This window comes from Talpa occidentalis, unplaced genomic scaffold (genome assembly GCF_014898055.3).
Source record: "Talpa occidentalis isolate TD23 unplaced genomic scaffold, MPIMG_talOcc4v2.1 talOcc4.8, whole genome shotgun sequence".
Taxonomy (NCBI): Eukaryota; Metazoa; Chordata; class Mammalia; order Eulipotyphla; family Talpidae; genus Talpa; species Talpa occidentalis.
The window spans coordinates 35,172,440-35,189,214 of NW_023605194.1; the positions used below are offsets into that span (position 1 = coordinate 35,172,440).

Sequence of the window (16,775 nt, forward strand, 5' to 3'; positions counted from 1 at the left end):
CTCTAATCTCTAAGCATCCCTCTGCCCCAAAGTCTGAAGTATGTCTAATGATATTTTCTGCTGAAATAATAACTCCTTTTCCCTGATATTAGCAATAACTGCATCTCCGGTGTGTTTAAATGAGAAAGCAGTCTGTGAGTAAGTAGAACATTGCCAATTAAGGTACTCAAACTTTCTTTTTCTGGTTTGTATCACCGTTTGCCAAAATGTTCAGTTGCTACCCCACCCCTTCTAAGGTGAACCCTACATGGTGATCTTATTGTGAGTTGCATAGAATTTCTGCTAGAAAATGATAATGCTTTTCATTTGGAAAATGTGGGATAAGTAGACATGTACAATTTGTCAGGAAAATGTGAGTTCTGGAAAAAAATTACTTCTTACATATGAGGTGTTAGTAAATTATATTTTACATATGTAGATAAAATCATAAATTAATTTTGGATAAAGTAAGAGTATCTTCACTTCATAATCTATAATCAATGTAACACATATTAGATTTAAAAACCATACTTTAACCTGCTCTTTCTATTCACCATAAAAATTCACAGTTTGAAGGACAAAATAAAAATATCATCATCTCTTGATTTTTTTAAGATTTTATTTATTTACTTTTGCATATAATTGAGGTGCAGGCCAGAGGTGCAGGGGATGAGAGAATTCACCAGGGACAGAGTGGGGAGCAGAACAGGCAATCTACTGAAATACACTACTGAGGAGAACAGCAGGCAAGACAGGAGAGGTCTGCTGAGCCATATGTGGGTTAGCTCCCTGGCAGGGAATCAAACCCAGGCCATCGCAGTGATAGCACTGTGACTTAACCCTAGGTTATTATTTGCAAGTCTGCTTGAGGAGGATTTTTTCTCTAGATTGATCAGTCAGGCTTAGAGTTCCCTGGGATCCCCAATGTAGGCTTGGCACCCAGTGATTAGCAGTGCTTACCCACCATGGATTGTGTTGACTGCTTGATGCTACAATTAACAGCAATTTCTATAAAGGGAGAGAGCTTTTTTGTTTTGTTTTGTTTACCACTGAACCTCAATATCCCTCCTTGATATAGCTGCTGATCATAAAATAATAAACGAATTGGGGTATCCCTGGTGGCCTAGGGGTTAAGTCTCAGTGCTGTCACTGCAACGGCCTGAGTTTGATCCCTGGCCAGAGAGCTAACCCACATATGGCGCAGGCCTCTCCTGTTTTGCCTGCTGTTCCTCTCAGCAGTATATTTCAGTAAATCCACCTGTTCTTCTCCCCACTCTGTCTCTGGTGAATCCTCTCACCACCTGTACCTCTGGCCTACACCCCAGTTCTTCTATGCAAAAATAACTAAATCTTAAAAAAAAAAAAAAGAGTTGTAGAGGCACCCTCCAAGATAACTTCAGAATCGCTGTCTTTGATGTCTTTCTATGAAACAAAGAGGGCTTGGTTCTCATTTTTGAGTTTTTAAGAATGAAACCTAGGTATCTAACTTACTAGTAGAATACTAATTGCTTGTTCACCTGTATTTCCACATAGTTGGGGTCTAATGCTCAGACGGAAGCAAACTGGTAAGAATACCATGCTCAGGAAGGAGGAAATTCTGTCCAGTGTCCAAGCTGAGGCTAAAGTAAGAGTTAGTTCAGTAGAGGGGAGACTGAAGAGGGCTCTGCAAATTCCCTCATTTCCCCTCATTTAAAATGTCTTAATGTTTAAAATAAACTTGGTGAAATAATCCATAATCCACTTAAACTGTAGCATATGTCGGGGTTTCATCCTCATTCTGTGTGGGAGCTACCAAAATGCTCCAGCAACTGCGACAGGACTGTGCTCCTCGAGGCAGGAAGCAGCCCTGGGAATCAGAGCCAGTAAGTGCTGGCAGGACCTCCCTGAAGAGCCCTAACGAGTAGAACGGGCTGAAGGACAGAAGGGGAGGAGAGCTTTCCACACATTCCCCCTTAAGGGATTGTCACCAGGGAGAATCTTCTAACAAACAATGGCCTCTTGTTCTGCTTTTCTCCTAAACTTACAGCTTGAATAACTACAAGGACTCCTAATGCTGAAAAGTGTTCCTACCCAAGATCAGGTATTGTCGATTTTTATTTCTCTGGGCTGATTTTCTTTAGTTCCAATTAGTGAGTATAAACTGAGCTACCTGTGTGAGCAGATGCTGAGTAGCCATCAAGCGTTCCTGGCACAAGACAACTGACCTGTCTACTAGGCTGCTGACAAAAGAGCAAAACAGGCACTTACTTTATTTTACTCCACTAAATTCACCAATTGCTAACTTTACACCAGACAAGCACACTTTACTGATGTCAATAGTCATGTCACTATAATTGTAAAGTAAATGTTTACCTTTTGTAATGTAAATTGTAAGTGGTAACATTATTTTTCCCACTTAACAGATAAGAAAACTGAGTCACAGAAAACACATGTAACTGTCATCTAGTAGTGCTGGAACATCTAAAGAGGAATTGGTGGAGCAAGCAGAAGAGAAAAATACCTGGCAATTAGTTATGCTTTTTAAATCATGTTTTTAATCAATATTCGATCTTTTAAAGATATTGTCAGACAGCGAGAACTTCCCTGAAATAATCAGATTTGTGCCAGAAAAGCCTGATGACATCATGACTGATAAGAAAATGCTGAGGTCTATTGACTGTAACAGCACTGCAATCATTATGGTGTTTTAATTACTAGAAACCTCATTAAAAGGAGTTAAGGACACACCAAAAATCTGTTATATCACTATTACTTAATTATAATACCTCACATTTAGATAGCATTTTAGAGTTTTTAATTGATGTTCACACATATTTGTCCCAATAATATTGCCAGAAAGGACCAATTATCCCCAGCTAATGTTTGGTAAATAAGTCATCTTGGTAGAATACCAAAAGAATTGTGTGTGTGTGTGTGTGTGTGCATGCATGTGCATTTTATGAGACTGCACATTTATATAAAAAAACAAGGCTGGTCTTAAGCCTCGCAAAGGAAAGCAACTTAAAAATCACCTATTCAAAACGATGCATTGTCTTCCAGCAATCAGACATATGAAGTAAAGCTAAACATGCCTTGTTCATCATGTTTGAGATTAGATGTTAACATACTCTATATTCAAAGAGGTTTCCCTTATATTATTTTCTGCGGGCTCTCATAAGTTATATCATTTCATACCATCAAGGATTTTACTGTCTACGGACTTAAAACGCTAAACTACACAAATCATAGAACTTTTGGAAAACTAGTTTAAGAATGAAGGAAAAAAGTAAGAACACCATTTGGTTTTATTTTGAATCCTGACTTTGCCAGAGTGAAACAGTTTTTGTTACACAGTAATCCCTATAGAAAGTGGAGGTTCCAGGTTCCCTGTCCCACTCATGGTAGGATGAAGTTGAGTATTGAGGAGAAGCTAAAAAAAGACTGAGAGAAAGACCTAGAAAGAGGGCTGGGAGAAGATGAGTAGGGCTGGAGACAAGAGTAGAGAAGGTCCATGGAACAGAGAGAACTGTAGAGAAGTTGGGCTTGTCTGGCTGGACTTATACCAGTGACTTTGGGGAGGTGGAAGGAGACCCTCAAAAGAGACAGAGATAGGGGTGAGAGAACCACAGGGAGGCTGAAAAGGCAGACTTTATCTTGACTTGTATTTTGATTTTGCTCTTTTCATTCCAGACTTGCCTGGCCCATTCTGCCTCTTCCCCCACCAGAAGGGATGTATGGCAGGATCTCAGGCTGCATGGCCCTGCTTGGGCTAACCCTATTTGGCTGGGCATTTACCTACTAGGGGATGGATAACTATGGGTGTTTCATGGGAAAACTATTTTAACTATATTCCTTCTCTTATATCCATTGCACACTAATTGTATTAAAGTTCTATTCTATTGAAGGTTATGTGCACTGACAGCATGGTTGTCTTTATGTGGCAGATGGCAGAACCCATTTACATCAGGCAGGTTTGGGAGTCCTGGGGTATCCCTCCTTTTGTCCACTAATATTTTCAGTGTACATTTCTTCATTTAAGTATATTTTTGTTTCATGTCAAAGAACAGTCAACAAGCCATTTCATCCTTTCACGGATTTACAAAATCAACATCTATTTTATATTAATGATGTGATAATGGCAAGTTATATTGATGGGGTAGGAAAGGGAAAAAATCCTCTTAAATCTATAAATATTCAAAGAAAACAAAAATCTTGAAAAATCAAGAAGTGATTGCAGAATTGAAGAAATAGTAGGAGAAAACTGCTAATTTATCAGTCAAAATTGACAGTAAGAAACCTGAGTCCTCAGAAGACACTGAGGGATTTTATGGCATGTCCCTCACCCCCTCTTGTAAATCTAAGTCTTGTTTTAATTAAACAGGAATATGATAACCAATCAATTTTTTTCATAAGATTCCACCAAACATGCTTTTGCTTGGTTTCTGTATGAGCAGAAGGAAGGAAAGAAACTTTTGCATAGTATTCATGAGCCATTTGCAGTTTTTGTCCATTTCTGCTTTCAGTTCTTGCATTAACCTTTATTTTATTTTATTTTTATTTATTTATACAAGCACTGGGTACAGTCAGAAGCATGGGAGGGTGAGAGAATTCACCAGAGCCAGAGCGGGGAACAGAACAGGCAGACTGACGAAACATACTGCTGAGGGGAGCAGCGGGCTGCAGGAGAGGTCTGCACGCCATGTGGGACCCTCGCCCGGTGGCTGGAGATCAAACCAGTGCTGCAGAGGCTGTGGGCAGCCTCACAACCCAGCGGTCAACCGCTGCACCACCGGGGAGGCCCTGCATTAACCTTTTAGGGCATTTATTAGTCAATCAGCCTCTTTCTCTCTCTCTCTCCATCTATCTCTCTCTCTCTCTCTCTTTCCTTTTCTCTTACATAAAGAATTGAAGATTTAGGATAAATGACTTACCAAAAAAAAAAAAAAATCACACATCCAGTATAAAGCTGAGCAGAGTTTTTAACTCCAGTCTCTCCATCATGAACACTCAGATTTGTCTCATGTGCCTCTTACCCCAAGTTGTAAAGACAATTTATTAAAAAAAAGTGAATTCTTTGATACAACAAAAAAATGCAAGTCATAACAACCACCTGAAGAAATACAATTTTATGCTTTAGATAGATGTGCCAATCAAATTGGAAAACATTTAAGTAAGTTACAAATCTTTGACTGTTAACTAAAAGATGTGTTACTGTTCTTTGTCAAATGTGCTTTTCTGGTCTTTGGTGTGATTAAAGTAGCACATTAATACCAGCTCAGGTCCAATGCAAAGAGGTTAAACTAGAAGAAAGAAACCATTAACCAAAATGCAATAAAAAAAGCAAAATTATGCTTATTGTGTTATTGTTTCATTTTCTGTTTAAGTTAATGAGACTATTTTGACACACTTCATCCACAGAGGAGACAAAGAAGGCAAATGGTGATAACTTGGTTCATTTCATCATTTCTTTTTCTGCCATCAGCAGACTATATGTTATGAGCATGGCTATTGCAGATTACTCAAATTAAGTCTGGACTGTGGCAAACATTCTCATGAACACATATTTGGTAAACTTGAAAATTCTTCTAAGGTTTTGTACCCTGTTATTCAACTCCATTCTGCAGTGACTCTGCCTGAGAGCCTGTATTTATTGATATTTCAGTCTCCATCCTCTCCCATCAATGGAGTTCAGGTATATGTGCCAGGACTCCATTTCATTCCGACATGCTTCAACCACAGGAAATCATTAGCTGCCACTCTAAGAGCACTTACTGGAGAACTACTTGATAGAGAACCTCAATGGGTAGAAGGGCTAATGCACCTCCAAAGTGCCAGAGGAGGGGTCACCTGGTCACTGGCTGGTGCAGGAAGCTCTTTTCAAAAGCATCTGTGGAGAGGAATAGATGGAAGTGGACTGGGTGACTTCAGTTCCCACCATACCCATGGGCATCATCTTTCCCATATTAGATAAAACATATCTGCCTGCCTTCCCCTTTGAGCTTAAAGGGGAGAGAATGGTGGGGAGCAACACTTTCATCCAAGAGCAGGACCCAGACTGGCTGCAGCAAGCAGCTGTGGGTTGTGACTGGATACAGCCATCCTTGTTTGTAGGTGACAAGTCAGGCCGGGGTTGGCCTTTAATAACTGAATCCTAATCTGCTCTCCCCACAGTACAGCTTAGTGCTTTCAGCCAGGGAGTCAGAGATGCTCACAATTCCAGGTGTGGGACTATAAAACGGGAGAAGTGGAGGCCACGCTGGGTGGATACTCTGACCCTCCTTAGCTGGTAGCTGTTCTGCTTATATAAGTGCCCCACTCAATCCTTCTTAGTTAAATTCATCTGACCCTAGACTCCATTCTGCACCATTCCTGCCCCTCAATTCCAGTACCAAATTAAAAGGAGTATATGGTGGGGGTGGTGGGGGGAGGAAAGAGCAAAACACAGAGAAGGAAGATCCTGTAATTTTATATAGTTTATTTAGGATATAATATATTTTGCCAAATTGATTCTCTTAAAAATGGAAGCTTTGAGTTCAAAGCCTACTCAAGGCAGAGCAGACAGAGAGACACAGTAAGGAACAACAGTTCCTTATAGGGCTTGCTACCTCTTTCTGTAGCTTCCCCACTTACTAACTCCTAGAAGCATTTTACCCAGATTGCTGCACAGTCCATCAGCCTCTTTATGGAAGCAGTGCCTCAGGCAGTGGTTGCTATTAGACTGCTTTCCTCTTTTTTTCTAGCAGTTCCATATTTCAAGTGATTCAAGCATCTTCAAGTGAATTGCTTGATAGATTTCCAAAATGATCACTACAGGTCAAATTCAGCTCAAATGCTATCCTTTACAAAGTTTTGAAAATCTATTTTTGCAGCAAGGCTGGTGAAACATTTAATGAGCTTCAATTCAGAAGAGACACATCCTTTTTACTTGAATTTGGCCTCAAAACACATTTGTACCATTCAAATGCCTAGCAATCTTTTCCGTTACAATGGCTACCTCTTTCACGCTGGTGAAATACATTTCAGATAGTCCTATTTCCCAAGTTCTTAAATTTTCTAGAAATAGCATAAAGTAAACACATTAGAGAAGATCCTGTTTTTATTAAGAATGCTTTGATTCAAGATGTTTCTAGTGATCTGTTTTCTTCTCTATCCAGATTCATTTCTCTAGAATATATCTTCCTACTACTTAACCCCATTTTTTTAGTGTTTCAAAACACATGAATTTAATATGAAAAATAATTATTATAAAGACTATAAATGAATTATTAATAAAAGGAGCAGATACATTCAAATAGGCCTATAGCATTTAATCTGAAAGGCCTTAATGGAAATTACTCTTACCAGTCTAATAATATTGAATTATAATGATCTCAATTTAACTGAAACAGGGACACTATCTATCATTCTTAATGGAAAGATGAGAAGCAGGGGTCAAGTGTCTTAACCAGGTGTTACATAAATGAAATACATGTGCAATGCAGAGATCTCAGAAATCATAAAATCCAAAGGGAAAAAAGTCATGAATCCTATTTTTTTAAGTTAGTTCTTTTTCATTATTGGATTGCCATTCTATGTTCAACTTTATAATTTTATATCCTGATTATCACACATAACATGATATGTTTAGCATTTTTATGTCTTTAAAATATTTTGAAGTTTCGGGCCTCCCTGGTGGCGCAGGTGGTTGAGCACAGCGCTGTGAAGCTGTCTGCAGCCTCTGCAGTACCAGTTCGATCCCTGCTGGCTGCAGAGATACCCACATGGTGCAGCAGACCTTTCCTGTCTCACCTGCTGCTCCCGCTCCCTTCAGCAGTGTATTTCAGTTAGTCTGCCTGTTCTGTTCCCCACTTTTTCTCTGGTGAATTCTCTCACCCTCCACACATCTGGCCTATACTCCAGTTCTTGTATAAATAAATAAATCTTTAATTTTTTTGAAGTTTCTAGTTATGTTGAATTCATTCAATGTATAGATTCTAATTTATAGAATTAGAAAATTCTAAATTTAGACTTTTTTGGCTATTACAAATAAACCTGTGGTGAACATCCTTATAGGTAAATTTACACATACATTTCTATAAGCTAAATTGTTAGAAACAAGATTTTGAAACCTACCAAGACAACCTACCTTAGAGGCTTAACAATGTATACTTCCCTCAAGTAATGAATGAAAATGTTTTTCTGCACCCTTATCAAACTCTCATTTTTCTCCCGGATGTTTCCTTTTTCTACTCTAAGTTTCACTATATACCAAGTCTTATCTTTACTAATCAGTCAACCAATGGTATATACCTTTATATTATATTTAAAATTTAACAAGATCGTTTGTCAATTTAGCATACTTTAAAAATCCCTCTGTCAATTTATTTTTAAAATCTTGGTACCTCTTAATTTTTCATTAGTTTGTTCTATAATTTCTAATAATTAATAATATAATTTTTGAAAGTCTGAAATACATGGAAAGGTGAGAAATTAAACATTAAAAAGTAAACAAGAAAAGTTATCCAAAAATTCCCAGATTTTGAGCACCCTTTCAGGATTTCTATCAAGAAATATCTAGGTAGTTTTACCACTGCTCTTCCTTAGCAGAAAAGTGTTACCACATGCTCAATTTCACACAGCATATAAAAAAATGTTTTTATTTATATTATCATAGGATTGCAATATATTTTTAAATTTTTAGAAAATATAATCTTAAAAATCTCTCAGAAATAAATGTCTAATCTTTTGAAACATGTGAAAGGTAAATTAATGAGCTAGATTTTTGTATAACCCTTTGTATTGCTGCTCTGAACTACTAAATTGTGTGTTATTTAACTTGAAACATAATCCAGCTAATAATGTGTCATAAAGATACCCTGGTAGCATGCCAGTCACATGAAGGTACTTTCCTTTGTTTTTCTCATTTTCTAATGATGAAGTATTTCACTTGCTTACTCCAAGTACACTACGAAGTATAGTGCCATTTAATTCCTAAATTCATTTTAGTATGTATTTAGGCAACAGTATCTTGGTGATAGGTGGTGCTCAATAAACATTTGTCGAATGGAGAAGAATGAATGGAACGTACTATTAAATAGAGTGCTGTACAAAATGGCACATTATTAATAACTACATTGGAGTTCTTAGAAGTGGCTGATGCAGGAACAAATGTAAGCCTTTTATTTACAGCAAAGCCTGGGAGATGAATGGCTGGCACATTCAATGTGTGATTTATTCATACACACTAGTAGGAGATTTATAGGCATCTATTAACCTACTCGAGTTCCAATTCTATCTTAGGCTGGTCTTTTGTCATGATTAGCTATGTTGTGACTCTATGTTAAATAACAGGTTGTCTGCGCTGAAATATGCAAGAAATATGAAGACAGAAGGTCAAAATTACACTTTTACATCGTGCCAGTTAAACCACATATATAGCTCTGCTTCTTTATGTTCCAGAAATTAGGCATGTACACATGTACCAAATAAGAGATTTTTTTGTGCACCTGAGATTCATTGTTACAGATCAAATTACGTCTCCCAAGTAATTCATATGCTGACATCCCATCCTACAATAGTTCTGAATATGACCACATTTGGAGTATGGGTCTTTAAAGATATAATTAAATTATAAAATATGGAGATTAGCGTGGACCCTGACTTGATGTGACTGAGGTCCTTCTACAAAGAGGATATTTGGATACATATCTACAGAAACGGGAACACGCGACGAAACAGGGAACAGATAGCCATCTATAAGCCGAGAATAGAGGCCTGAAAGAAATCCTCCCATTAGGCTCTCAGAAGGCAACAACACTGCCCACACATTGATCTCAGACTTCTAGTCTCTAGAACTGTGAGAAAATGTATTTATGCTATTAAACCACCCAACATACAGTACTTTGTTGTAGCAGCCCTAGCAAACAAATCAGTGCAATAACTAAGAGAGAAAACAGTGAGGCTTACACCAAGAGAAAAGGATCATTTTACTCTTTTCAACTTGTCATCTTTGGAAAAGATGAATCATACCAGCCTGCATACCATGGGGGAGCGGGGAGCGGGTTGATCTGATGCTTTACTCTAGAAAGTTTGCTTTTTTTTAGGGCAAAACATCATCAAGTTCATTGTTTCAAGTGAAACTTTTTTTTTTTAAGATTTATTTATTTATGCATACAAGAGCTGGTGCACAGGCCAGAGGTGTGGGGTGAGAGGATTCACCAGAGACAGAGTGGGGAACAGAACAGGCATACTGACTGAAATACACTGCTGAGGGGAGCAGCGGGCAAGACAGGAGAGGTCTGCTGCGTCATGTGGGTTTCTCTCTGGCCGGCCGAGGATCGAACTTGTGCTGCAGAAGCTGCGGATTGCTTAATAGTATGGTGCTTAACCCCTTGAGCCACCAGGGAGGCACTTAAGTGAAACTTCTGAGTCATTCCTTCATCAATTTATCAGGATTATAAATTTAACACTGATGGCATTGCCCATTTCCACAAGATAATCCCACTGGATTGGCGAAGACAACTTTCACATGTGCTTGAAGCTTAAATGCACTTTAAGCTTTGAAAAGGTAAGTCACTTTTGGCTTTTCCCTCAAGGTCTTAAAGTCACTTGTGTGCTTTCTACCTGTGTCCATGTTAACTCAAAAACATAGCGAGAGAAGAAGAATTTGGAAAGGAACAACCCTCACACTCCTTCCGCCCCCCACCCAGATTCACAGAAGACAGAGGCAGGATGTCAATTTTGTAGATGAAATAAACCTAATGGCACCGCCCAAGGAACATGAAAACCACCATTTCAAGCGGAAGAGGAGATCACATTTCATTATCCTTTGACAGGATATACTGTACTTCTGCCAAACCTGTGCCTTCACCCACTGTGTCCACTAACCCACCCTCCCTGTGAACAGACACTGGTTCATAGAGTCAGGTATGAATTGCTGACATGTTGCAAGTTCATGACATTTCTCCACACCAGCTTAATAAAACAACATAGAAGAAAGTTTTATAATAGCAGTGGAGAGAAAAAAAAGTCATAATTTTCCCTGTTTCATGATTCACAATAATTAATTTAATAACTGTGTCATATGAGACGAGTAAATAAAGAGAAGGAAAGGAGTGTGGATAAAGAAGATCACTGAAGCATACACAATTGCAAGGAAAAACAAATTACCAGGGTAGTGCTGGAAATAAAAGCTTAGTGGAAAATATTTTTCTGATGCTAATTTGATTCTTCTATGGAGACTTAAAGCTGCAGTGTCCATAAGTATACTATTTATCTCCGCTTGTTTTTATTTTTAGCTGTTATGTAACCTTATGTCTCCAAAAACCAATTAAACACCTTTCTGATCTCCACTGGGAATTTTCCCTAAGTAGTTCTCTATCTCAACTATAACAGGACTATGATTTCATTTACAACATCTTGCTGGAGAGGGTTTCATCATCAGAGGTGTTTAAAAAAAACATTAAATTAATAAACGAGGGCAGAATAAAAATAAAATGCAGTCTGGACACAGTTATAGTCTCTAGGGTTTGGTTCACAATATTCAGAACATTCACAACATTCAGACTCTAGATCTTAGATGAACAGTTTGTGTTGTTATGTCACGGTCTGTAGATACACGAGAAGGAAAAATTTGAGTCCCAGAATAAAGCGTCTAAGTCCCATACCATAAGTATACACTCCTAATGTTAGTAAAAATAATTATTTCTATTCAATTGGTAGATATAAAAGTCAATCTTCCTTTACTTGATTAGGATAAAATTTAAACCTTGACTACTTGAATTCAGGTTTGTGCTCCTCATATACTAAATTTTATCCTTCTCCATATTAGACTCTTGATTCTGTCATTCAAACAGTTGGATTGTATTCATCACAGGCATTGTACACCTAGAGCTCAAAGCTGACCTCAACCTCCCTGAAAACCTGGCCTTAAGTGCCAGTCACCACAGTCACTTACCGACAGTGTTTATGGGACCCCGTCAGGGTTTCGATCACAAAGCACTCGCCGTCATTGAGACAGTATGCCAGGTCCTTGTCTCGGCAGGGTTTGAAGTGCTCAGATCGCTCAGTGGAATATGTCGTGGTATCTGCCAATGGAAGCACACAGAGAAGGGCGGTCAGCACTTCATTCTGATACCAGCAGCCCCTGCAGTTGGCCAGAATCTGTGCATGGAGGTATTCCCATGGGCACTGACCTCGGGGAATCTAGGCAGACAGGATAGGTCCTCCCTGGTACTGACCAAGCACAACTGGATAAGTTCACTAATAAAGGCTGAAAGCTTGTATCCCTTCTCCCTCCCCCAAATTCACAGATTAAAACTTAATCCCCAAAGAGATGGTGTTAGAAGACTGGGCTTTGGAGATTAGGTCATGAATGAGATTAGTGCCCTTATGAAAGAGACCCCAGAGGGCTCCTGCACCCATTTGGGTCATGTGACTGAACAGCAAGAAAACCCTCTACGAACCAGGAACCCTCAGCAGGCACTGAATCTGCAAGTACCTGGTATTAAACTTTCCAACTTCAATAACTGTGAAAAATAAATTTCCGGATTTTGCTTTTTTCCCCCAGGGTGAGGGAAGGAGTTTGTTTATATATTTATTTTCAATTGAGGTAATGTTAGGATAACCACTGCCACCATAGTGTGCCCACCAACAAACCACTCATTGTCCACCGCCATAGTCCTCTGTGCTTCCTTCCCTCCTTGTTCTCATCCCTTGCTCACCTCTCACGCCTCTCTGGATGCTTCAGTTGTATAGTCACTTTCAAGGGTTAGTTTTTAAATTTGCCCTATCTGACCCATAATTTGGTTTCTCTATATTCTACCTATCAGTGACACCATCTGATATTTGCCTTTCTCCTTCTGACTTATTTCACACTACATCATTCCTCCCGGCTCCATCCATGTTGCTTCCAATGGCACGAGTTTGTCTTTCGTTAATGCTGATACCCAGTCTATGGGATTTTGTTCTAGTAGTCCAGGCACTAAGACAACAACCACTATATTCAATTGTCTTATTTCTCCACCAGACTATAATAATTGGAATCACTCCAGAGAAGCCCATTTGAGGACACATCAACAGAAAACACTAAATGATCCTGCCATCAAATACTCAAATCAGTTTTTATTAATTTAAGTTTTAACAAACATGTTGTATATGAAGAATTGAGATAGCATTTTCCTTTTATTGTTGCCAAATGTCATCAAACATCTGATCAATGTATGTTGTGACTGTTTTGTGGAAAACAATCTCAGTTTTTTGTTTTTTTTGTTTTTTAGTTACAGCTGTAATTCACTAATAGCTAGGCCAATTATTCTTTCACTTTCTCCTTTTATTATGTAATTAAAATGCAAATGTTCCAAATTCTGAGACAGAATATCAAATGTGAAGAATGTTTCTGTTAAATATTTAACTGGACCAAATTATTTAACTGGATTCAATTGTCATCTTTTAGCATTATCTCAAGCATATATTTTTAGGATTATAATTACTGATTTTTTTAATTAAGCTATTTATCTACATCTGTTTCCTACATATGAAATTAATGATAAATATATACTATTTACTGGACACAGACTATAACCACATGTGACATTTTTTCTATTTCAGAGTTCGAAAACATTTAAATATTAGCACCCATTCCTCTGTGAAATTGAAGAAAAAATATATTTAAGAAGTCAAAAGTTAATTAAAAAAACTCAGCTCTTTTAATGTCATTTTCATAGATCTAGATTAATAATAATGTTCAACAGCATAGGCTTCTGTACTAGCTTAGTGACAGGAGGTCACAATGAGCCTCTTCCTCTTCATCATTCAGACTGAGCAGAGGGTGTATTAAAGGAAATCCTCTTGTGTCCTTCTCACATTTAAAATCCTCAGTGGGCCCCCTTTCCATAGGAATAGCTCCAAATTCCTTAACAGAGCAAAGATGAAACAGCTGGATATTTGCCTTTCTAGTCTCACCTGGAACCCTAAAATAAGAGTCATAATTTCCAACTGAGATTCGATTTCTCTAAAAACCAGGAATTGTCACACTGTTTACTCCTCCTAGACTACATTTTTTCTTTGCTGGAAGACATACAGAAATCCTTCAGAGCTTATCACTATATTCCCCTCATCCGTCCCCCATCACCTTTTATCATCCATATTGCTGTTTTCAGTACATTCACTGCCTGCAAATAACTATTTGTTAAAATGTCCATCCATTTATCCATTTCTTTAATTCCTTTCCTGAGAGCTGAGTGTGTCTTAAATAGATTTGGTACTCAGTACTTCCTAAGTCTGATAACTTGAATATCACTAACAATGTAAATGTCATTGATAAAAGGTACATTCATTAAATATTACAATTGCACTGTAATCATATAAAAGTTAAAGCACATCTAGCAACACACATTTAGATACAATTTCACATTCATGTTATCAGTTAGTATACCCATTCTAATACAGATGAATTTGTAAGACAAATATTGCTTTCATATTCATATAGGTCCTAATTCACATGCTACTGAAATACATCAATCTCCTCTTTCTTGGTGGTACAATGGAAACTTTTTTTTCCATTTCAAAATAGCTTCCTGTTAATACTTTGGCATGACATAAATGATCTGCTAAACAGGCATATTTTCAATTTTCCAGGATCTCCTCTACTGGAAAGATTTGTTATCCAAGACACTTTGTAAATAGTTACTTTCTTTTTATGGGAAATATTTAAAATTCAAGAGCTCTGAGCAAGAAATTCAATATGAGACCCCACACAGTTGACTGCTACTCTGACTGCTGCGTGATATGAACTCATGACCAGTTAAAGTTTCCTTTAATTTCTTATTATTCATTTTTCGTATTCACTGATCATTCCTCTAAGAACAGCTTGTCATTAGCTTAACCTAAGCATAAAAAGTGAGATCCTCATTTCATTATCAGTGATTTTAACAAGCTACAGACTCTAAGAGCAATACAATGGCAAAGCAGTTACAACCAATTAGTTTCTATCTGACAAGGATTGTCTCTGGTGGTTACCATCCCATTCTATCAACTTTTCTCCCCACCAACTTATCATCTCTCAGCACATTACCGGGGATAAGAGTTCCGTGTCAGTGCAGTGCATCTGCAGAAATCCGAGGTGGAAGAGTACAAAATGTCAGGTTAAACATGTACTCATATTTTCTATTTCCATAGCTTAGAAAATCCAAAAATTCACTTAAAATGTCTATGCTTATTCCTCAAAATTACTTGACTGAATTCAAAGAGATATTATTAAATATTTTAAAATAATAAACAATGATATCATATTAAGTTCATTAATTCTACAGATAAACTGTAATTATTAATAAATTTGAAATCTTATAATTTTCCTAAGTATATCCTACATAATATCCATATAACACTATTTACCTAAAATCACAAAGGCATTGGGCAAAGTAAATAAAATTAGGCATGATGTGAAATTTTACATTTGTAACACATTATGCCAAATGTGTGGATAAAAAGATAGAAAAGTTACTTAATGGAACCACTGGGCTGTTCTACTAACTCTAAGACTAAAAGTATACTGCATCTAAGTCACTGTTACTCAGGCTTTCTATTACTTACAACCAAATACAGCCAACAAAGAGATAGTAATATCCTCTAATATTTGTATATCTGCCTATAAGAACATTCACATATTTAAACATATGAGATGCATTATAAATTATAAAAAAACAGAACAAACATTACATGGATAAAAGTAAAACAGAATATAATTCGTTATTTTCCTTCTTGCCCTAAGGTAACAAAGCTTGCTCTGATATTATATTCATCTGAGGACATGGGACATTTGTGAGGGTGAGATAATAGGTAAGATCTAACTCCAAATTATCAAACAATATCCCCCAAAATGTCAGGGTACCTTAGCAATTGGATATAGAATTCTCATCTGTAAACTTGTCCAATATTATTAGAACCTATTTATATTTTTTTAAACTGCCATCACTTTAAAGATGGTCTAATACAATGTTAGTCATAGTATATGGCACTATCAATATTTTACCATGTATCATAAGTGTAACTTAATAAATAAATTTGTTATAAAGTTATATATTGTCTTTAAAAAGTCATATGGATGAAGGTCTAGATAAGTAAACCAGGAGGGTCATGATATTCCCATGAATCCCATTTGTCATTCAAGAATGCTTCATTATCAGAGAACACTCTCCATTGCATCACTTCATGAATCTCTCACCTGATTGGCCCAGGAGCTCATAGGGGTCAGAGCAAGTCCTAACATCTCCGATTTATGGTTAGATATGGACACAGAGGTGCACATGATGGCCATTTATCGAAGAGTGATCTATTTACATGGTGAACATCTGTCTGAACAGTCTGTATTGAAAAGTGTGCACACTTTTGCTACTATCAGATAAGAAAACCCTATCTTAAAAACTACTATATAGAGTATTAACACATATCTGAAGAAGGTTGATCCTAAACTGGTGAATCATGTACAGTGTTGGAAACCATTGTTACCTCAATTAAAAAAAAAAAAAGTATTATCTAGGAAATGAATAGAGGTTTAGAAGTTAAAACATGAAAAGGGTTCCAAGAGCAACTCAGGTAAAGTACATGAAGAGGTGAGAAAAATCAACTCTACAGCACTAAGGGAAAAGTTAGAAGAGAAAATATTTGAAACGAGAAGTCGTGCAGGACATAGGAACACTAGCTTTAAGATGAACAGAGGTGGTGCTTAGGAAGTGCTTTTCAAGCACCATGACCAAAAAGAAAGATCTTAGGTCAAGGAAGTGCTGTTGCTGGCCTGAGGAACAGTTCCCATTCATTTGGAGCCAACGGGACTGTGCAAT

At 37.4% G+C, this 16,775-nt stretch overlaps 1 protein-coding gene across 1 annotated transcript in view; it reads right to left on the reverse strand.

Annotated features, from left to right (window-relative positions):
• NRG3 (neuregulin 3) overlaps nt 1–16,775 on the reverse strand; it is a 902,987-nt gene that overhangs the window by 511,482 nt on the left and 374,730 nt on the right. Inside the window, exon 2 of the mRNA XM_054690694.1 lies at nt 11,894–12,023. Coding sequence (XP_054546669.1) covers nt 11,894–12,023 — 130 coding nt within the window. The remainder of the gene's footprint in view (nt 1–11,893; nt 12,024–16,775) is intronic.